The 22582-nt window shown below is 40.7% G+C and overlaps 3 protein-coding genes across 8 annotated transcripts; 1 reads left to right on the forward strand and 2 right to left on the reverse strand.

Annotated features, from left to right (window-relative positions):
* The first annotated feature begins 2194 nt into the window (after positions 1 to 2194).
* LOC115684848 (uncharacterized) lies at positions 2195 to 8457 on the forward strand. Of its 2 annotated transcripts, none has more exons than XM_030609762.2 (9): positions 2195 to 2340; positions 3402 to 3489; positions 4240 to 4425; positions 4532 to 4643; positions 4738 to 4772; positions 4886 to 5038; positions 5137 to 7577; positions 7840 to 7902; positions 8040 to 8457. In XM_030609762.2, the coding sequence occupies exons 2-9, from the start codon at positions 3419 to 3421 to the stop codon at positions 8105 to 8107; spliced, it is 3129 nt and encodes a 1042-aa protein (XP_030465622.1). In that variant the 5' UTR covers positions 2195 to 2340; positions 3402 to 3418; the 3' UTR covers positions 8108 to 8457. The 2 variants fall into 2 exon arrangements, with proteins under 2 accessions (XP_030465622.1, XP_030465621.1); XM_030609761.2 differs by having other exon boundaries at positions 2293 to 2406.
* A 923-nt stretch (positions 8458 to 9380) lies between these two features.
* On the reverse strand, positions 9381 to 14061 carry LOC115684855 (histone-lysine N-methyltransferase, H3 lysine-9 specific SUVH1-like). Of its 3 annotated transcripts, none has more exons than XM_056308219.1 (3): positions 13808 to 14061; positions 11148 to 13415; positions 9381 to 9761 (listed from the first exon to the last, which is right to left on the reverse strand). In XM_056308219.1, exon 2 carries the CDS (start codon positions 13246 to 13248, stop codon positions 11206 to 11208), a length of 2043 nt encoding a protein of 680 aa, XP_056164194.1. In that variant the 5' UTR covers positions 13249 to 13415; positions 13808 to 14061; the 3' UTR covers positions 9381 to 9761; positions 11148 to 11205. The 3 variants fall into 3 exon arrangements, with proteins under 3 accessions (XP_056164194.1, XP_030465642.1, XP_056164195.1); XM_030609782.2 differs by having other exon boundaries at positions 11148 to 13459; XM_056308220.1 differs by having other exon boundaries at positions 11148 to 13702.
* Positions 14062 to 14851: 790 nt separating this feature from the next.
* LOC115684898 (CO(2)-response secreted protease-like) lies at positions 14852 to 20837 on the reverse strand. Of its 3 annotated transcripts, XM_056308771.1 has the most exons (12): positions 20676 to 20837; positions 20418 to 20486; positions 20161 to 20261; positions 19960 to 20057; positions 19124 to 19276; positions 18513 to 18624; positions 17757 to 18297; positions 17538 to 17638; positions 16778 to 17020; positions 16107 to 16221; positions 15785 to 15998; positions 14852 to 15600 (listed from the first exon to the last, which is right to left on the reverse strand). In XM_056308771.1, exons 3-12 carry the CDS (start codon positions 20244 to 20246, stop codon positions 15050 to 15052), a joined length of 2214 nt encoding a protein of 737 aa, XP_056164746.1. In that variant the 5' UTR covers positions 20247 to 20261; positions 20418 to 20486; positions 20676 to 20837; the 3' UTR covers positions 14852 to 15049. The 3 variants fall into 3 exon arrangements, with proteins under 3 accessions (XP_056164746.1, XP_056164747.1, XP_030465701.1); XM_056308772.1 differs by lacking the exon at positions 20418 to 20486 and having other exon boundaries at positions 20676 to 20832; XM_030609841.2 differs by lacking the exon at positions 20676 to 20837 and having other exon boundaries at positions 20418 to 20612.
* Positions 20838 to 22582: the final 1745 nt, after the last annotated feature.

Raw genomic sequence — 22582 nt, forward strand, 5'->3', positions numbered from 1 at the left:
TGACGCAGCTTTTGCATAGTCATATCTCATCTTTACCTGGATCGACTTCAATGACTTGGATGCCGTATTATATTGGCCGTTCATTGAAAGTGTTACTGGTTTAAGTAGTGAAGAAGAGTTGTTATGCTGGGGGGTGTGGGAGAATGTTTGGTCGGCAAATCTGAAGGAATTTGGATAGCCGACTTTTGTTTATTCGTACACAGTTGGCGTGTGGGAGGTGGAAGGAAAAAGAGATACATGGCTTTTCACATGCATTGCAAGGCTCGCAAAGACGTGATGATGGAGCCATCACAAGTGTGATGCTTTACGGTTTTCCAACTCTCTCTCTCCATGACTTTTTAAACCTTTTTGTTTCTCCAGAAAGAGAGAGAGGGAGGGAGTACGTGTTAGGGTCTGCTTGCCAGTTTGCATTTGGGTCCAAAGCTGACAAATATGCCTCTGAGCACTTGCCCAGTCCTTATCTTCTTCATACCTTTCACATGTTAGTGGGATTGCAAGAGGCTTTTCCATCTATTGACCCAAGCATTGATGTGTAAGCGTTTGTGGAACACTCTTGCCCTGCAAATTCCCATCTGAAGTGGGTAAATTCCAAACTCAGCCGAACAAGAAGCAAGCGGAAATTTCCTGGTGAAGCAAAGATTAGATGAAGAAATACCAGTTTTATCTCTCTTTGCATAAGCCTTTTTGCAAGCCAGGCCCAGAAGAAATTGATGTGGCCGATTTTTTAGAGGAGAAATCTGCCGCGAGGAGGTTCATCGTCCTTTGATGCGACTCGGATATGAACATGACAAGAGCCAAGTCAAATGAAAGGGGCTGTGGGGTCCTAGAATAATTAAATCTTTGTTGGAAGGTTAGCTGAGTTTCATCATCTTTTTTCGTGTCCTGTTCTTCGGGGGTAATCTTCTAGTGGGGCTCTGCTAAGTTCCCCCAGGAATTACAATGTCATTTTTTTTTGGATCAATCTCTGGATGCGTTTACAATTGGTAAAAAAACAAAAAAAAACATTTTATATCGGGCATGCAAACAGTGTTTATTGCTCAATTAGACATTATGGCTTGTGGTTTGTCTTTGCTGGAATTCATCAATTGCTCAGGTTAAATTTGGGTACGCGACGTGCCGGCGATGTTTGAAAATGTAGCTTACTCGTTATTTTTCCAAAATTTACGAGCTGGGGTTTTGGTCGAGTTTGCATTTGAATTGTTTTAGATACGAGGCTGGAAAATATATGGGAACACTTTTGAGAGGGAGGGGGGGGGGTGTGAACAAAGAAGAATTAAACTTTCTACTGAAGTCCTTAAGAAAAGACAGATTCACTCATTAAATTTAAGCCGTGTGGGGATATACTTCCCTGAAATCTGTGGCAAAACCCCCCCAAAGATTCCATTATTGGAGATTTATATTGTCGGTCAATCAAATATCGCAATCAATGAATTGATTATTCGTAATATTCAATTCCCTTCCCTCCAAGAGGCTCCATGAATTTGAATCCTATGGCATTGGGAGATTGGGTCCCTCGAACACTAATTATATTATTAAAGAAGGTGGACACGACGACAGTCACTTTCAGATTAAGGCCTCTTAACAAGAGCCCAAGCATGCGGCCTTTGCAATTATAATTAATAATCGAATGAAAAGATGAAAAGTAGAGAGCGAAAAATCACCAAAAACCCCAAATCATGATAATCGTGGTATATTTACCCTATAATTTTTTTGTGACGTAAAAAATCCTAAAACACCATAAACTTTAATTTATACCTATGTGACACATTTACCCTCTGTCGATATTTCTGCCAGATGAATTTTTTCATTCAAAACCAATGTCGTGTTTATTTTACTCAAGCCATGTGGACGCCGTGTCGACACAATTTGCTTTCCGACGTCCTTATAGGCAGATTTTAATGATGTTCATTGACGGGATCTTGACAGAGGGTGGTATATATATATCGCACATGTACAAAAATTTAAGATAAATATGTCGCGATAGATATAATTTGAGATTTTTTGTGATTTTTTTTCAAAAAAAAAAAAAAAAGGGATAGGACCACATGGCTTCAAAGAGGGTCGCGTGAAGCGCACGCGCCGGTCGGGCGCGTGAACCGTGCCCCACTTGCCGTAATACTCCTATGTGACATCATGGTAAGTTGAGAACGCAATCATCGCGCTATTGTCCGCTTTATATATTCTTGTTTTTCCCACTTTTTCATTTATTTATTTTTTAAAATCCGAGTGCATTTAGCTTCTTCTTCTTCTTGCTTCTCTGGAGCTTAGGCTGCTCTCTTTCTTGTCTTACCCTTGCCCCGCTCTCCCTCGGATTTGCTCGCCATTGTTAAATCCATTCAGGTATAGCGCGCATTCTCGTCCTCGCACAAATCCCATCGTCTTGTTTCTTCTGTCTTCGCGTTAAAGGTTCCAGTTTGAATTTTTTTTTTCCTTCCCCATTTTCCTTTTCTTGTTTGTTTTTTTTTTTTTTGGCGTTGCGGGTCTTTGAGTGAGCTTTTGCAAGGCGCCCTGCATTTTGGGTTCCTGGGTTTTGTTGGTCTAGAGGGCGCTGGCATTTTCTTGGCAGAAAGGGTGCTTATTGCATCTCGGTCAAGATTTGAAAGTCCTTGTCTTGATTGGTGTGTTGGGTCGCTGTACTTGTGCCTCCATGAGTGGTGTCGGTGGTGGTCGCGTTCTCTTCTTGATTCGCTAGATCTGAACTGAATCGAGTTCGTCCCAGTTGCGGTTGAGGAAATTCAGTTGTGAGTATACGGTTGCAGCGCTTGAAATGGGTGCATCTGCTTGCGAGCTCCCGGTGGGAATGAGCTTGCCGTACTGAATTTTGCTTGGGGTTGATTCAGTTTCTCTCTTGGTTGTTTCTTGTGTGAAATGGCATCAAGTTGTGCTATGTCCAAAAGCTTGAGCCGTAAGCATTTGGGCAAAACGGGTTTCCGAATTTTTTTTTTTTCCTAATTGGATTTGTTGGCTGCAATGTTGTCCCTGAAGTACCAGTACTCTTACTTCAATTACGAATCATTAAGTGATATCCACAAGCACATGTCAATGTTAAGAGGGTATAGCGTGTAAGTAGCTGCACCAAACATGGATTTATAGAATAGGAGGTCTGCCAGATTTTGCATTCATCAGTATGCTAATTTTGATTGTTTGTTGCATACTTTGCACCAGGCCTTGCTTTTCTCATTCGATTTGACACTCGAAGTTCCTGATTCATCTAAACTGCCGGTGGTTGACTTAAGTCCAAGCAAATTACTCTTTTGGAACCAGTGGGATTTATCGTTAATGGTTTTGGGCTTTCCATGTTCTCTCTGTGCCTGCACTTTCCTTAGTTATATCATATATGACAATGTTGGATGTATCCGTACAGTTTTCTACTCCTTAACATTATTTTTCCTGCTTTTCAGGTGCCTAAGTTTCTGAGATGGGGGGCGATATAGACTCAGATGCCGTTTTGGAATATGCTTCATTTCAGATTTCATCCGGGCAGGAGAGGTTAGTCTGGCTTCTTTTTGCAAGACTTACAGTGGGGAGTTTGGCAGAGAGTTACCCACCCTAGTCACAATGTAGAAGTAACGAGAGTTCTCTACGTGTGTGAGTGTTCTATGCAATGAATTAGGAGTTCATATACAAGAATGAATTCGTTTCAGCCCTTGATGATGACGATGAGGTCATGAACTTGAGTGCCCTTTGTTAATATTTAGCCTGCACTTTATCACTGATAAAAGAAGAAAGTGGCCTCTTTTTATCTGTCAACAATGACCATCCTGGAAATCATACAGAGAATTTTCATCTGAGAAGTTTCTAAGTATGGAATTAAAAACCTCAACTGCAAACCTTCAAGCCTGTATTTTTCTGACCTTTAGATCGATTCGATTAAAGTAGAGTGAGGCTAATTGGGATGCTTATTACTGTTCTTATGTTATGTACTAAGTGGCCTGCTACTGCCTTCTTCTGGTTAAGAACTTGGCTATTTGCTGGCGCTGAATATCTTTTCATGTAAGCGATGGCTGCCTTGAAATGTTTGGATTTGTCTCTTCATTCAAATCTAAGAGCGAATCTCCTGCAGCCAGAAGTTCTATAATCCTGTTTTTTATTTCTTTTTTTGGTCACTCTCTTGCTTTCCATCTTGCTGGTGTTGCTATTAGTCGACATCTTGGCATCTGAACTTTTTTTTGGGGTGCTTCTTAAGAAATTTCTTGTTACTATATATACTTGCCTGAAAATGTTTTGGGGGTTTCCCAGGTTTGAAGCATGTGGTTGTATTGATAACAAGGTGGAAAAGTTGGCAACTGGAGGTTTGGATCAATTACTTCCCTACATTCCTGCTCTGAGAGACTTGTACACGGAAGGCTCCAACTGTAACTTTAAAATACAGCTTCCGGACAATCTTTCTGGGTCAAGATGGTTCACAAAATCTACTTTTAACAAGTACATACCTTATGCTTACTTTGATTTTTTTTGGTATTAACCTTGTTGAGACAAGGTATTGATTTCTAAGAATCTTAACATACAAAAAATTTGATTTCTGTCCCAGTTTTCTGCATATTGTCGGTTCACGAAGTCTTGCGACCATAACCAAACCGATAAGAGATGAGATGTCTCAATTGGAGGAAGCGAGGAAGTTTCAAGTTTCTTTGTTCCCCCAAGTAAATATTATGTGTCTCAGTGTCCTACAATACCTCTTTTCATATACAAAATTATGCTTTAAACGAGCAATTGACATGTTTTTCCTCCTAACAGCCCGGAACAGACGCTGAATCAGCAGATGCTTCAAGGTTGACTCTCGTTCTTTGGCATAATTGGGTTGCAATGTCGTTTTGCTGCTCATACTTTTATGCCTATGCTCATGACTATTCTACCTTGCTCATTTTTGTTGTATTGAAATCAGGAATGAACTGTTGCGAGCTATGGATTTGAGGCTCATGGTGTTGAGGGGGGAGTTAGCGGCAGCTTTTGGCCAAGTTGCAGGCGACACCTATTCTGTTGAAGAGATGAACAACATAGCAGATTTCTCTCAACTTCTTGGAGCAGCAGAATTGGAGTAAGTTAGCCATGCAATGCAGGGGCCTTATATCTTCCTAGGTTTTTCTTTCCTCTGAATGATTTCGTGATAGTAAATTAAGTGGATACTCATTGCAGGAATGCTCTGCATAGGGTTCTAGAAACAAGCAAAAACAGCCAGTTTGTTGATTCCGAGGAGAAATCCTCAATCAAATGTGATTCAAAGGATGCGGATTTTGCTAGGAAGGAGAGGAGTAATTTGATATCAAAGGCAGTAAACACGGACATGCCTGTACAGTACAATGTTTCACCAGCGAAAGTTGCACAAGTTGAGCGACAGAGCTCGACAGGAAGTGAGGATTCTTCAGATTCTAATGATGAAGATCAAACATCTGCAGAAAGAAGTCGCAGTATGTTACGATCGGCATCACGTAGAAGGTCAGCATCGCCAATGCGCAGGGTTCAAATAGGGAGAGGTGGGTCCCGTAGGGCCGCTGCCCTAACAATCAAGAGCCTCAATTATTTTCCAGCTAGAGAAAGGACCGTTGCTAATGACATTGATGAAGAGGGATCTGAGCAACCTAATAAAAAACCAGAAAATGATCTACGAATGAGTGTTCAGGATCGAATCAATCTTTTCGAAAGTAAGCAAAGGGATCACGCTGTCGAGATTGAGAAAAAGAGGTCATTAGTTAACTTATCTATAGGTGCAAATAAATCTGTCTTGAGGCGATGGAGTGCTGGTATGGGGGGCTCTTCCTCGTTCCAACATGAGTCAGAGATTAATCCAGATATTACTCCAGTATGTTCAGGCGATACCGTGGAAGAGGTTCCGAAGGATTCAGCAGAAGTGACTGCAGAAGTGAATGTTATGTCTGAAAGTCAACGTACTGTTCAGACTGATGAAGATGTAAGATTGGAAGAATGGGAAAGGGGGGGCTCTCCTCTGGTAGGTAATGTCTCAGACAGTAGAGCAGTAGTCCAAGGAGAAGAAACTAATGATAGGCCAATATCCTCAGCTGAATGGAATCGGCAGAAAGAAGAGGAGTTGAGCCAGATGATGCTAAAAATGATGGAAACTAAGAATACTTCTAATAAAGCTGAACTCAGTGGAAGTCAAGAAGTTCCTGTTGAGCAGAGAGGTGGGTTTTATGATCGATATAGACAGAAGAGGGATGAGAGGCTTCGAGGAGAGAATGCTGGAAAACGAGCAGAAAAACAAGCACGATTTAGAGCCATGCAACGAACTCTAAATGAGAGGAAAGCTGAAATGGTCTCCACTAATATAAATGATACCGGCAAAAAGACTTCCTCGAAGAAGCCCCAGAAGCCACTCAATACCGCATCTCAACCTGCAAAAGTTAAGAGAGAAACCCCAAATCCTTCCATAAAGAAGGCTTCTCCAAAAACATCCCTTGTACCTGCGACACGTAAATCGTGGCCATCAACTCCAACAACAAGAACCACGGGAACATCACCAGCTAAGACTTCTGGTGCCTTATCTTCTACAGGTTCTACACCAACTCGTCGCAAACCTCAGCCAGCGGGTCCTACGCCATCGCTCTCTCGCCCAAAACCCAAGTCAGAAAAACCCCTTACGCAACAAAAGAATGTCAGAGAAGCCCAATCAAATAAGCAGAGGATCATGAAGAGTGTGGATGATAAGAAGCCGCAACCAGTGACTAAAACGACCAGAACTGGGAAAAGTAAAGCCGTGACCGCTTCTTTAGATGGCTCTGGTGTAGTTTCTTCTAAGCCTAGTTTCTATAACAAGGTAACCAAGAAAAGCAGTGTGGTGCCCTTGGAATCAAAACCCCTCCGTAAGAGCTCTGGAACTGGTCCTCTTGTTTCTCCTTCTGCAAAGAAAAAACCCACTGAGCTGGTGGAACCCGTGACTAGTTGTGGAAATTCGAGCGAAGAACAAAAGAATGAGCAAATTGGTGTTGTTTCTGACCTGATGAGTCAGCATGAAGTGGTAGATGGTGCATCAGTGGCTGTAACTGATGCTACTGCGGAGCCAGAAACACAGGAAAGTAGCACTCAGGAGTGTGATGAAGCTGATAACATGGATCAAGTGGTTCATGAGGGTGATTATGGTTCAAAAAATATTACAGAACCTTTAGATGTCTGTACTGGAGAAGAATCGACCATCTCTCCCATGGCGTGGGTAGAAATTGAAGAGCATCAGGATCCACCAAATCTATGTGATGACCCTGTCTCTGAAGTACTATCTCATGCCAATGTTATACCAATTGGATCGTCAAGTCCACGGGTACGCCATTCTTTATCACAGATGCTGCAAGAAGAAAGTAGTGAACCTGACATTTGTGAGTGGGGTAATGCCGAAAATCCTCCTTCCATGATATACCAGAAAGATGCTCCTAAAGGATTGAAGAGACTATTGAAATTTGCTCGAAAGAGCAAGGGTGATGGAAACACGTCTGGTTGGTCTAGCCCATCCGTGTTTTCTGAGGGAGAGGATGATGTGGATGACCCTAAAGTTTCTAGCAAGAGGAGCACTGAAAATCTATTGAAGGCACTTCATGCAAAGAATCTTGTCGCTAATGATCAAATCTCTGGTGAATTGACTCTTGACTTTACTATGCTTCTTTTCTGCCAGTTAGATTTAAATTTTTTCTGGTCCTTTCTTCATCGTATTTAAAATTCTTGTAATGGTTTTAGTCATTTTTGTTGAGCAGGAACTTGTAGACTACGATATCCCTGCTCCTATTCTTCCTAAAACCACTTTTTGCTTGCTTGACTTGATTTTATCAGCAAAATTACTGCATAGTGGGTTATCGCAATCTCGTAGTTCTCATTTCTGGAATGCTTTTGACGCAGCTCATTTGGGTGGTCATAAGTTTCATGACAGTCATGTTACAGCTGGAGCTTCTACGACAAAAGGTGGGTCATCGTGGTTGGCGAGTTTCTCGATATCTTTGTTGCAGATCTTTCTATTTGATATCACCCTATCCACTTCTCCTAAAATCAGGAATTGGTGTGGTGTAGACCCTAATTAATTGCATGCTTCTCTTTTTCAGCGTCGAGGTCATTCTTCTCTCTTTCAGCATTTAGGGGAAGCAAACCGAGCGAGACCAAGTTCCGGTAACCTCTGAGGATAGCTAAACCTCAGGCTCCTTAAACAGTCGCATCCTCTTTCAACCCCTAGGCACACAGGATAGGTCTAGAGTTGTATAATCCACGTGATCTCTCGGTATTCACTTGCTTCCGACTCTTGTTTGCAATAGGTTTGAGCCCCCCTCCTCTCATGCATATGGGCGGGTGTGTTTTGTCGGTGAAGGATTGTGTAAATTCAACCAAAAAAGAAAAAAAGAAAGACTGGTTACAATTATCAACAACTAAGCCTCAGAATGTCATGTCAGACATCCATTCATTCTAGAAACTCTGTTGAATCATCATGATAGTGTATCTTATTCAAATTCTGAGTTTCTCTTCCAATGTTGTTGCTGCTACATCTACTTTGCAAGTTCTGATGAAGTACTTGTATCGTAAATGGACTCTCCTCTTTCATCTGTATCCTAAACGTGCAGCAAAAACTAGCAACTAAGAGATGGCGTTCGGAATTCCGGATGTATCTCGAACCGGGTTTACTCGTGGAACTTCTTCTCTGTTTTTGCATAGAGGAGGACAAGTCGTACGAATTTGCCCCATCGACTTTTGTATAAATTAACTCAGATTAAGGCTGTTTGTTTCAGATAAAATTTCCTTATAAAGAAAAATGCTTTTCGAAACATTTTTAAGGAAAATAATTATTTTTCATTTATTTAGTGATATGCAGAAAAAAAAGTGCTACTGAAAATATTTTCGAGTATTTGGATTTCATTTGAAATAATGGGTATCGAAGAAAGTGAAGTAATAAGTGTTTTTTAAGAGATTGGTTCCGTTTGGGAAAATGGTTTCTTCTATTTGTTAGAAACGAGAATTATGGGTGTTTTCTTTAACTGTAGATATTTTATAATTATGTAACCAATATTCAGCATAAAAAACATGTTCGACTAACTAAATCGCAAAAAGAAGTTTTGTTTCAACCAGCTTTCTGCTGAACTCTCTCTTGTGAGCTATGCTTTTGGTCTTTCACTGAGTCAATGTCATTGGGACTGCTATCCTTAGCTATTAGAAGAGGTAGCTTGTCTTAATTTGATGAAAAGTATCTAAAATCAAAGTCATCGTATCTCCTAGCCAATTGGTAGTTGGGAAAAGCTAGCTGCGCCCAAAGTTTCAGTAGTCTGGCATTTTTTGGTCCTCTCCAAGTTCAAAAATTCAAAGTATCTAAAATCAATGTGTTGTTTTCATGCTCAGGATAGTCAGTGCTAATCTTTTGGCAGTAAAACTTAAATCAAACAGTAAAAAACCCCGGCATGAACTGGAAATTTTCATCCCCTTCATCTATTTCATTCCACGTTCAAATACTAGGAATCTGTAATTCATTCCAAACGTCAACTAGCTCCAGAAGTCTTCGTCGAAAGCAAAATTTCGGAGGCAGAAGCTACAAGGGGAACCAAGCTAGTTGTACAAAAGGCCATAATAGGACATAGACAATACCTAAGTCAATACCCTTATCCACAAATTCGAAAAGCAAAAGGCTACTTCCAAAAGGATTCCTTCAAGTCCAGTCTCTGATGAGGTTATATTAACGGCTGATGCTACAACAAAATGACGCTTGATTGACCATACCATCTTTGGCTTCCAAAAAGTACTACGCAGAGCAACCAGTTCCCAACGGGAGTTCTGACTCAAAATTGCTGTTACAAACATGAAAAGAAAAGTATGTGAAGAGCTCAAACAATGTGAATAATACTATGTTCAAGAAGCAGCATCGTTCTATCCTGTGTTGTAAAAAGCTTACTTCCTCTCCCACAAGACAGAAAATTCCAACTAATGTACAAGGAAAATCCAATTACATGTGTCTACTCCTATGTACATTCCTCCAAGCAGAGAAATATACATTATTGAAGATGCGTTTAAAAGGATTATCTTGAATAATAAAGGTTTAAATGAGTGATTTGCACACCAAACAGATGGAAAGATGCACCAAAACGGATGCATGTAGACATCTCGTATCATGTATCAATGAGAGTTGAACAGAATCAGACAACAAGAAGAAGCTGAAGCATGAACACAACTACACGAGACATAAATTAAAGGTATATCGATATTACGTTATAGACTTCACTTCAACAATAATCAAAGTTAACCTGTGATCCATCTTTAAAGATTTAAATTGATCAAAGAGGAAAATACAAGAAGTTCCTAAAAGATTTTAGTTAAATCCCACACTAATAAAGAAGAGGACTGTCCTCATAATCCAAAACATTGATAATAAAGGATCTAAATCCAAAACACGCAAGCGCGGAGGCAGAGGGGGGGAGAGAGAGACTTATTCTGACCCTTTTTTCTAAGCGACAAAATTTTTCGCGGAAAAGAGGATTACTCAAGTATAAAAGAAGTCCAACAAAGAAAACGCACAAAGCCAGAAAACACAAAAGAGAAGCTAAAAAATGAAACTAATTCCAAACCCTTTTTTCTAAGAGACAAAACCTTTTGAGGAAAATGGGGAGTACATTATCCAAACATACAGGAAGCACAACAAAGAAAACGCAGGACAAAGCCAGAAAACATGACAGAGAAGCTAAAAAATTTAAACCACATTCCAGTGCAATGAAAATGAAACTTCAAATCCTCCGTTTTTTTTATTCAGCAAAATTTTGTCCCAAAAAGCACAAATTGATTATCTTTGCCACAGAAGACCGAAGTGTAAGACTCCTTCTAGTGCTTAAGAACAAGAGACTAAACATTATTCAACACTTTTGCTTGTCTGAGAAACACTCTAAAAGATTTGGTTTTGGTGGGGGGGGGGGTTGGGGGGGTTTGTGGTTAGAACATGTATGTTGAAGATTAGTTTTGGCTGCTATATAGAAAAAGGAGATATCTCATGTTTTCCAGTATTATCTATGACAAGCCGCATAAATAGCAGCATATCAAGAGGGTTTTTGACGTGTAAACCACAAGATCCTTAACATATATGGGTATCTAATTGAACCCCACATGCCATGAACAGAGACTATAAAGTAGTATTTGCATCTTCACAAAAAGCTTGGCATCAGTTATAGTGTGAAAAGAATACCAACCTTATAGCTTAGACCATGCAATGCTGCGTCATGCTCATCCACTTTCCAGTACCTAGAACTATAACACAAAATAACCACGGCATTTCGATGATCCACAGAGGCATTTCTTTTTCCTTAAGTTTAAGCCATTATCACCTTCTTGAGGCAGAGTTCCATAATCATAAGTCAACTCCGCCATCGGAGGAATATGTCTAACTGCAAAAAAGGCAATGTGAAGGAAAGACTCATTGTTTTCTTCATAAATAACGGGTTGCCAAAAGACATTTGGGTTGCAACTATGATTAATGAAGCGAGCCACATTTCCAAAGTCCTTGGCAGTCATAATTATTGGAGAAGGGATATCAGAATCCTCTGAAGCGCCATTTGTAGCCTCTTCTCCTAGCAATCCAGGTTCATAATTCCACTTGAATGGTTCGTAGCTACGGCTTGAGTCAAAGATGTACTCATCATTATCACCTTCCTGCAGCTTCTTCTTTAGTCTGTCTTTGTCAATGACTTCTCCAGTATATTCGCATATAAAAGCACCAGCTCGGATAGGATCATATGATCGTATGCCCCAACCCCTATCTTTTGTCTTGAACACCTCCAGACGGACTTTCAAACCACTCTGTGAGACTCGAATTTTGCAGTTAGGCCCGCATGGACAGGAAGGGCCACATTCATACACAAGCGGCTTTCGGCTCACCAGAACCCCATTGGCAGTATATGGAAGATCGCCACTATTTTTCCTGATACATGCACAGTTAAGATCACCAGCAGCACATCCTTTACGACAGCTGCATCCATAAGAGGACTGCACTATTGCAAATGTTTTGGAGTACTTTGGAGTAGAACAATAAGTAAAGTAAGCAGGTCCTTTTTCATCGTCAATATCATTTACAAGGGAAACAGCAATTGTCTCGGCCCCAGAAGTCAAATCCGGAAGTATAAGTCCAGGACGGGATGAGACATTTTCCTTCCACTTTTCAATTGATTTCCAAACAGCAAAGGCTTCGAGCTGCCCCGGCACCCTCACAAGCTTGTATTTAAAAGTATTTGCACCAGATTTGCCTTTCTCCATCCACGACTCTTGTATAACATACAGGCCATCATATACATAGATCTTTGCGTTCGGATTGGCTACATCTCTGATGCCCCGAATAACTCTGACCTCATTGGCTCGACGCATGCTTCTTTCCAGAGCAAGATTACCCCTTTCAAGTTTCTGGTCACCAACAGGCTTATCTCGGGTCATGGCCCCACCTTGGCCACTGTAGATCAAAACATCCTTGTCTTCTGCATCGTCATCGTAATATCCAGATGATACGATGCTTACAGCTAGTGGTTCTTCATCCAAAGAACCCTTGCCACCTATCCAGTCAATTCCTCCCATAGACTGAGAATGCAGACCCACCATACACAACTCCATCCGAAAAAAGAAAATGTCCCCAATTTCAACCCCAGGGACAACTCCAATTCTCTTCCTCATGTTCGTCCTAAATCCTTTGGTCATCAAAATATTGGCAGCCCTCAAGTCTGACCTCCTTGCTAATCCACTAGGAACTTCCTTGGCATCCTCCAACTGGCTAAGCCTCCTACGGAGCCCTTCAAATGTGATTAGTACACAATCAACCACGTCCCTGCTCCCATCATCTCTTTGCGCTTGACTAATTGGAACAACATAATTTGACGTGATAGCCGGATTAAGTTCAAATTTGCTCCTCTTTTCCTTCTTCTGGGAAGAAGTAGACCCACGTGTACGAGAAGAACTACGCTTTTTACTATTGGAAGGCCCAGCTTCTTTCCCCGATTGATCTACATCTCCATTTGCCATCTCAGGGGTTCTAAAAGAACGAATCGGGGCCGGAGCAGCCGGAGGAGTCCATGTTGGGGGTTCCTCTGGCTGGTTGACTTCAGGCGTCTCGGACGGTGGCGGCATGCTAAAAGGGTAAAATGGCGAATAACCCGGAGGAAAGGGACCGCTGGGAGATGGACACACAAAGGGTGGAGCTTCATTAGCATTCGGGAAGATGGGCTTTAGACTCCGCAGAGGCTTGACATCCAAAACCCTTGACTTATCGAAAGCTGGAGGTACAGCATTGAAACCTGAACCTCCTTGCATTTACAAACTCTGGGGAGATTAACACTGTAAAGAAAGCTGATGTATTACCACTACAACAACAACAACAGACCGCCCAAAAAGCTCTTCGGAACAAGTAGTTTCCCTCACAACAACTCCCAGAATCCGCCTCGATGACCTTTACTCATGATATGATACATTCTCCTTCCCTGGAGGTCAATAATACAACAGCTTACAGGAGAATCTTGCAAATCTGACAAATACAACCTTCTTAACCAGGGCAAAGTTACCCAGAAACCATACCCGAGAAAAAAAAAATAACAAACAAAAAAAACAGCTTAAAAAAGTCCGTTCATGCGAATTCTTTAATCGCGTGAAAAGACATGCAGCATAAGCTCGAGCCCAAGTTTCGGATCAAGCAACGATCTTCAAAGGAAATGAGGGTTCTAAAATCCCACAGCTTCAAACTGGCAAAACCCAGAAAGAATTTCCAGATCTACACCCAAAAAAACCTCATTTTTATCTCGCTGGACATCAGAATTACGCATTTCGAGGGGGGGAAAGAGGAGAGAGACGAGAGCGACAAAGACAAAAGCCTTACCTTTCTGGTGGGTTGACACCATGCTAGGGCTTGGAAGGATAGAACAGCCAAGGATCGATGGTCTGGTCCAAACCAGCAAGACCTCCTGAACCCAATTATCTCCGCAACGAGCGACTTCCAAAAAAATTCAAAACCCTCATGTCATTTTCTCTGTGGGTCTGCCTCTGGGTTTTAGTTCTTGCTTGCGTGCGTGAAGATGATCGTCAGCCGCTTTTATAGCCGCCATCTATCCAGATACGCTCTCTCTCTCTCTCTCTCTCTCTCTCTCTCTTTCCATGTTTTGCTTTGTTTGTCCAAAAAGTAGGACTGTTTTTAGGACATAACAAACGGTCTTATTTTCCTACATCTTTTTCGGTAATAAATTTGGAGGAAATTACCTTATGTACCAGGAAAAAAACATTTCTCTCTTTTCGTATTGAAATCTAGTGACACAAATGTTCCCTGAACTTTGATCCAATATATAATTTGATCCCTAAAATTTTGATACATGTTTAACGTAGTCCCTTAATTATATGTAAATATTCAATGTAGTCTCTGAAGCTAAATTAATTAAAAGATTACATTGAATATTTTTATATAGTTCAGGGACTAAATTGAACATGTACCAACAAAAATTCAATGACGATTTTGAGTAAATTAAAAGTTTAGGTATCATATTACACATTGAGCCAAAGTTCATAGATTGTTAGAATTATTTTCACTTATTATAAATGAGAATATATACTTAAATTCTTCTCAACGAACGAGTGGCGCTTCAGAAAATGTTACATGAGATACTCCTGATTTGTGTCTTAATCACTCACTTTGATGGGTACTGATTCGTGAAATTAACCCACTAGAATTACTCCTCTCCCATATCCTGTATCAGAAAAGGTTTAATCTTTCCAATCCGGGCAACCGATGGTGGCAATTGAGTAAATGCCCAGATGTGTTCAAGTCCGAAAAATCGTATCCTTTTGGCATTAATTATCACTGAACATTGATTAGTTGTATCTAATCATCAGATGCAAAATCAGCAGATATCATAAATGAGTCCTTTCATCATGAACAATGAATATCGGACCTTCTAATTTATTTCTAAGGATGGTTAGGGATACAAACAGTGGGAAAACTTTTATTGGTTAATTCTCTTGATGAACAAAGAAAAAATTGCCTTTATCATCAAGAGAATTACATTGCATCATCAGTCACCCTCTTCTCTTCTCTTCTCTTCTCAACAGTAACCACTTCGAATTCATGACATCACTTGACGTTGACGGCAAAAACTGTACGGACGGAGTGCCTGCCGTCGGACCAAGTTATAGACCCGAAGTTGTAGCCGCCAGGAGCCTCTTTCCCTTGGAACGAGACATTGTAGGATACCCTCCTCGCATTTTGCCTGAAATCAATCTTACCTGGGTAGACTCTTACTATTAGTCCCGCGGGACTGTCCACACTGGCAACATATGTCGAATTCGCAGGCCCCACGTTTGTGACTGTTCTTGTGACGGCTCTTGCCGATCCGTGCCGCTTGAGATTGCCTATGGAGATGGACGGATAATTGATGTCGGATATGAGCTCATTGCCGGAGTTTTCGGGGCAGTGGAATTCGGAACCGGCCATAGAGCTGATGTTCTTTTGTGAGTAGCCTGAGTAGCAGAGGAACTTGAGGAAGTCCTTTGTGGTGGTCTCGAATACCAATCCCGGGTGAAGAGCCCGGTAAGGACTGATTTCTCCGACTCCGACTTCGTGCGGGTTCGCGAGGCTCTTCGTACTGTTCGTCAGTGGCTTACCCTCGTTGTTGATGAAGGTCGCTGAAGACATCAAGCAATGTTAACACGTCAATGACAATTGCATAATCATACTTGTCATGATGTGGACCATCTAATTAATCAAGTGAGTTGATACGCCACTACTGAACCAAATTGCGTCCTATGTACGATGAATCATGATGTATTTTGATTACGAGGATCTTGGAACTATTTATTGATGGCATACCTGTTGTCATAAGTGCGGATCTGATCATTGAAGAACTCCATTCCTTGTGAACTGACTTGATTATCGCAGCCGCTCCTGTGACGTGAGGACAAGCCATTGAAGTACCGGATTTTATGCTAAATTTAGATGGCTTCATGCCAAATGGAACACTCCCGGGATCATTCTTCGGAATGTCCGCCGCTAAAATGGCAACTCCCGGTGCCATTATATCTGGCTGCAAACGACGGGTTGAAAGAAAATGTCATGCAACTTCAGGAATGTGTGTATACCCGCATACATATCATTCCGCATACTTGATGTGCATATCAGAAAAAGAAATAACCTTAAGAATGTTTTCTGTTAGCTCTCCAGGACCTCTTGATGAGAAAAGTGCAACAGTTGGTGCTGGTCTTTGGTTAGAAACCGCGGTGGTCTTAGAAATGGTTGCAGTAGGATATCTGTAGTAGAGGAACCGGAGGACCACAGTTCTCATGTCAGTTATAACATATTCGCTCAAGTTTGGGGACAAAAACAACCAACTGATGAACACTTCCATCAATTGCTGAGATAAAAGAATGGGAACTCTTCAATCGATCGGAGTCATTCGATCAATTTTAATTTTGGCATTCGATAAGGATGGAGAACCAGTACAGTGTAATAGGTTGATCTGTGCTAGTGGAAAATAAGGATGAGTGACTGCATAATGTCAAACACTAAGAAAAGGAACATGAATTAAACTCGAGAATCATTTCGGGAATATAATCATGAAATGGTGGACGAGGACAGAACAGCATCGTCAGTAATCATTTCAAATTTGTATCCCCATGACAAAAAGAACGAAAAATTTCAGATGAATCCCTGCTATGGACAATGACATTTAGATCATCTGGACCATTGCCTGTTTATTTTGTCATAATCTTTGCATAGAGAGAAACCTAATCGAAGATAATTGGATCAATTTTTTTTGCATCATACCCAGCATATTATTGTAAGGACATTGTAAGATATACTCACTTGGCAGAACTGATGTACTTTAGAATCTTGTACCCAGCAACATTGTCAACCTGTGTGAATGGAAAAACACCTGAATCGAAAGGATCTCCATTGTGATTATCGCCAATCAGAATCATCCCTTTGGCTTTGGCATCTTCCACAACAAGCTTTTTGATTCTCCTAGACCCCATGGCATCGGTGTCAACGCACACGACAATTTTTCCAGCAACTTTCGTCCGATCTATTGATCCTGGTAAGCAGTTCCTGCACAATGGTAAAAACGAAACGACATTATCCCTGGAAAACATCCGCGTAAAATTATGCATTTCATAAACGTGCCAGGTTGGTTTTTTCTTTCGTATTGCAAATTAAGAAATATTTATGAACCTCTACCACAGATATCTGAACAAACAATGCCACTATGTATGTGAAGCAATCAGCAAAACATCAATACATAAACATCATGGACTCTCTTTGGTCGTGGTCGATTCAACATAATGTTATTTTTACATTGTGTTGAGGTGCTAGACAATAGGTACAATATTTGGCACTCAGATATAGTTGAAATAGATGCTTACTTAAAGAACAAGATACTGCCATATGACTGGAAGGAGCTTACCAACAAGAAAAGAGAAAAAAAAATGGGAATTTTCCAGCTTGTATAAAGCTAAAGAGAAATACGTCTGTAAGGCAGACCTTCATTAAAATCTTTGGAGTGGACTGTCACGTAAGCTGCCATCACATATCTACATGCTAAAGTTGCAAGCGTGAGATATCCTACCTTGCTTCATCTGCAGGGGTAAAATTAGCCGCAGCATTCTTAGCAAACACAAGTGGATACTTCTTTGAGCTAGTGAGGTTCGAAAGATTGATAGCAGATCCCTACAAGACAAATTTTCGGAGAATGACAAATCTGTGCCATAACAACTAGCTCAAATGGTCAAAAAAGAAACTCCCACATTGGTACAAAAAAGCGAGAGATTTCGGTTGGGCAATTTACCTTATATGTTCTCCCATTGCCAAGAACCACAGCAGATTGAAAATCCCTGTCAATGCTAGAAGCTGCAGCCGTGAAAATCCAAGGAGCTGTATTTACAACAGTGTAAGGGTCAGGCCCATCATTCCCACCAGAGCAAACCACCAAAACTCCCATCTGTTCCGCATGAAATGCACCAATAGCAATAGGATCATGCAGATAATCAGCCTGAAATATGGAGCTTGACCCAATTGAAATAGAGACCATATCGACTCCATCTCTTATTGCATCATCGATGGCCTTGAGGATGACCGCGCCAGAGCAACCCTCTTCGGTGCAGGCCTTGTAGCTCGCAATCCTGGTGGATGGCAAACCGCCCCTTGCCGTTCCTTCGGCTAAGCCATAATAACTTGCATTGGTCACCAGTACACCGCCTGCTGTGGAGGCCGTGTGTGTTCCGTGGCCAACCGAGTCCCTTGGTGACCCGGAGGCTTTAGTTGATTCGGTGCCAGTGCCATTAGAGTTGCTTGATTGGATGCCATAGTATCTTGCGCCTATTAGCTTTCTGCACTTGTGCTCACAATGACAAACTTTGATCAATCAAAACAAACCCAAATGCAGCAATGACAGAACAGTTGGGGGGTTGAAGGCTTTGTGGAATTCAATAGTCCTGTCTCACCTGCTAAACTTATAAACTCCTCTTTAGGTGAATTCCTTATGAAGTTCGACCAAAAAAAACAATCCTTATGAAGGGAATTTGGGACAAGGATGATTAATTACCTGTTGCAATTGGATTTCTTGAAATCTGATGCTTCCATGCAAGTTCCCTTCCATCTTGCAGGGACTTCATCAACTCCATCGTCGCTGAAGCTGGGAGACTCCGGCCATATTCCTGCAGCAACACATGATACATTGGATTCATTACAACAGCATCTATACATATGCATGGGAATGAAAGATAAGATTTTGCAACATGACAGTCATCCGACCAATCGTCAGCTTGTAAATAGATAGAGTAGTCTCTTTGGCGGGCTGTCTTGATACGAGTGAAACTACAAATTTTCCTTCTATGGGTCAATTTATCTTGAGTAACCAGCCTCTGGTTTTCTTCTGAAAACATGACAGGAACTGTCCATGTGTTCTACAAGAAGCACTCTGAATTACTTGTCATTGGACTTTCATTGTAGAAAGTGAACTCAGAGATGATATATCTTTACAGAAAGTTGAAATTTTCCAAGGCATTACACGCATTGCCTTGATTGATCCCTAAACTAAAGTCTTATCCAATATTTTAGTGCTCAAAGGTTTTATTATTTATGCTCTGGTACAAAAGCAAACAATGGAATCCATGATATAAATTTAGCGTAGGATATTTAAGAAAGATTAACTACCTGTGTCAATAAGTCCAATTATGACATCATTGGATGGATGATGATATTGGCTTCTTGCTTGTTCACTTGACCCCACTTCCAAAAAATCCCAAGAACGTGTTGTATGAAGTTGAAGCACAGGATCAGGAAACACTGATAGCACCTCCTCATGACCTGATTTTACACATTCCAACACTTCCATTAGAAATTGTAGTGCGCTGGTTGTTTTTTCAACGTGTAACATGTCTGCATTATCAAAACACCTTAACAAGAGGACAAACAAAACGACTGCATTAAAAGCAAGAAAACAAAAGCTAGATCAGCTTCTCCATATCTATAATCTTGACTAATAAAGCTGCAAGCATGGCTCTTCACCTCTTCATGGTTTTGGTGATGAGAATATTGACAGACTTGGACAATAAATGTTAGCAGAAAACCATGATCTAATGATAGACAATATTTTACCCGTTTTTCAGCTGTAGCAACAAAAAAAGAAAAAATTAAAACGAAAAAAAGAAAAAAGTCAAACTCTTTGAACACAACACCGGGGCTAGTCCCATGAAGAACAGTGAAGGCATAATGCAAGGATCATTCCACAGCTTGCTGTTGAGCAATGAGCACAATAGGTGATGATTTCTGTCTAAAATTGATGTAAATGAATAGCCATAAAGCGCGCGTGAAAGTTTATGATTATTTTATAAACGCCCATTTGAGAGGGATTGACTATGACAAGCTTACAGAAATTGGCCCACCCCACCGTCCACAGACACTACACACCCAGCATCCGTAGATAAAATGTCATGCACTAAATGGTAAAAGTAGCATGACCAAGTATTCATGAACCTAACACTCATTACCAGATAATTTAGAAGCTTCACTTTCTGTGAGCATGGCCGAGAACCCTCTAAATGCATGGAAATATTGGTGGAGTAGAGACACTTTCTGGCTCTTTTGCCTGGCCAAATGAAAGAAAAAAAGGGGATAAATTAAACAACAATTAGAAAGAATATCGAATGAGGAATGATAAGTTGAGACAAAGATGACCAAAATATGTAAACCTTGAGCTAATAGATGATAGAAGTTGCAGGTGAGATAATTCTGCAGCTTCAACATCTTCTCTGTCTCCGTTTGAAGAACTTCCCATATACACAACATAAGGCTTCAAGTTTACCAAACGGAAAAACGAAAAAAATAAGTTAGAATTTTCATTTTTGTATGCAACAAGGAGGAGTTAGTTCCAGCAATAAGGATTCATTTAGACAAATTCGTTTAATTATACAGAGCATAATGCATATATGTAAGCACTTGCACTTACTTTTGGAATCGGGTTTGATGATGCGGTGGAAGAGATGAAGAACCAGGGAAGCGAAAGGAAAAGGAGGGACTGAAGAAGAAGAAGAAGAGAGGCCATCGGTGAGAGAGATCAAAGTATGCTTCCACAAGTAGTGAAAGTGAAGATGAAGGCAAAAACTCCATGAGAGACCATGCATTTAAATACACTTGCATTGGATCATAGGCAATAACAAAATCAGAGTAAAAGAATATGTGTTTGAGTGTGAAGTAAGTTGCCCACCTGAAGAAAGTACAACCATGACACTGAATATGAGAAGGAAGTGGAAAAAGCACAAGACTTGGGTGATTAAATTCCACCATTAGTTCTTCTTCTTTTAGACTCTGTCTATATCTCAAACTCTCTCTTCTGATCCAAAGTGCAGGAATTGGAAGAACAAGTGTGATGACTTTGTCTCTTTTGACTGATTTTGTCACATTAAGCTCTCACTCATCTTCTTCCTGGGCCGGCAAACAATTATCTTGGTGTGACCCACCAAGAAATAATTTTTGTTTGGGCATGCCAAACAGTTGTCTTTGTCGGTTGATGCTCTTCATTGAGGCGTATTAAAGACTTAATTCCATGTGGACCAAAGATTGAGATTAACACATGATTATCAGAACCTGGAGGAACTGTGTGAGGCAAATTGTCTCCCTTTTAGGAAAAAAGAAAGGATGAAGTCTCACCCTCCTCAGAACATACTTTGTGACTCCACTCAATAGTGCACTAACTAAAAGTAAAACAAACGTTTAAGAGAAACTATATATGATACATGCTCTGAAAAGTCACACTCTAGATAGCATATTGTTCCTTAACCGTGATCCACTATAGTTCTACCAAATAGCAATTGCGTGTTTATTGAATGCATTGAATTTCATTTCTCCAATTTCACAGTTTTTTCAATTTCGAAGGTATATTTTATTTTCTTTTGCGCGAGTGGGACCACGATTAAAATATGATGTAGGGTCGCAGCACGATTAATCAAGCCCTACACTGAATATAACTCTATACATGTTCGGAACTGTAAAAATGAATAAAGTATGGTAATTCCGCACATACATTATTAACAGGCCTCTCTGTAAATAAATATGTTTTTATAGTGTTGAACGTCTGTGTTTGAATACAGAATCATCACGGACTAGGCTTCTGCAAGAGAGAAGCAAAGCGAAAACTACATTGTTTTTGTTTTGGCATGTGGGTTCTCTCTCTCTCTCTCTCTCTCTCTCTCTCTCTCTCTCCCCATGTGTCCAAAAAGCAGAATAGACAAAATCAAGAGCATCCTGTTCTCCTTCGGTCTAATCTTGAGTCTACTGTACTTGCATGTTTTTCCTTAGTAGTAGTTGCAACTGTAGAAGATAAGCCACGAGAAGTAGTGTGTTATGGCTTCAACCGTTCACTTCGGCTCGAGTTTCGCGCTAGTAAATCGGGGGTTTCGACGAATGTCTTCCAAAAGAACTCTTTCTTAAACTTTGAAGAGCAACGATTGGCTAATAGCGTCTTAATTATAGATGCAATCGACGCGGATGCAACTAGAGAAGTGGAAAAGCTACTCGACATGAAAGTCTAGGTGCTACAACGACAAGCCCCGAAACGAATTCGAAAAGCGATGCGATGCGAAGTTGTGTGTTGTTCATGGCACGCACAAAGGGGATACACATTACTTGCAATGTAAGCAACGGGCATGCGCTAGTGCTTCTTTTGCAAAAGACGAGGGAGATAAGATGACGGGAAGCTTCGCTAGGCAAAAGGTGCAAAATTCTCTCCTTTTATCCTTTATTCTAATCGCACATGACAAACACAGATAACATTCTCTTCTCCTTCACGTTCTCGATTTCCCTACCTATACAATTTGAATGCTTTTCCTTTCTTTTTGTCTTTCATCTCCTTCCTTGGGTCTTTCTCATATTTTCTCTCTTATCGACTGTGGAGTACACAACACACAGTAGCTTCATTATCAATTTGGTGTTAACTCTCTCTTAAGCTGGTGATCATCGACTTATCGGTGCAGTTTAAGCTTCATTTTTATTTGTGCTAGTCGAGCAATGACACCACACCCTCTGAGACTATTCTACCTTCATTTGCTTTACCACCAAGAACTTTTGGTCGATGGTTTAGCTCACTCCGATTTGTCACATCATAATACTCTCAGT

This window comes from Syzygium oleosum, unplaced genomic scaffold (genome assembly GCF_021117445.2).
Source record: "Syzygium oleosum isolate NSW1041296 unplaced genomic scaffold, Sole_v2.1 Sole_v2.02, whole genome shotgun sequence".
Classification (NCBI taxonomy): domain Eukaryota; kingdom Viridiplantae; phylum Streptophyta; class Magnoliopsida; order Myrtales; family Myrtaceae; genus Syzygium; species Syzygium oleosum.

Excerpts from the sequence above, each read along its gene's own strand:
- LOC115684898 (XM_030609841.2), bottom strand. The coding sequence starts at position 20,513 with ATGGCCTCTCTTCTTCTTCTTCTTCAGTCCCTCCTTTTCCTTTCGCTT. Across the intron at positions 19,277-19,959 it reads TGAAGCTTCTAAATTATCTG|GTCATGAGGAGGTGCTATCA; the intron begins GTAATGAGTGTT and ends GTGTAAAATCAG. Across the intron at positions 15,999-16,106 it reads TAACAGAAAACATTCTTAAG|CCAGATATAATGGCACCGGG; the intron begins GTTATTTCTTTT and ends CGTCGTTTGCAG.
- LOC115684848 (XM_030609762.2), top strand. The coding sequence starts at position 3,419 with ATGGGGGGCGATATAGACTCAGATGCCGTTTTGGAATATGCTTCATTT. Across the intron at positions 4,644-4,737 it reads AAGTTTCTTTGTTCCCCCAA|CCCGGAACAGACGCTGAATC; the intron begins GTAAATATTATG and ends TCCTCCTAACAG. Across the intron at positions 4,773-4,885 it reads GAATCAGCAGATGCTTCAAG|GAATGAACTGTTGCGAGCTA; the intron begins GTTGACTCTCGT and ends TATTGAAATCAG.
- LOC115684855 (XM_056308219.1), bottom strand. The coding sequence starts at position 13,248 with ATGCAAGGAGGTTCAGGTTTCAATGCTGTACCTCCAGCTTTCGATAAG.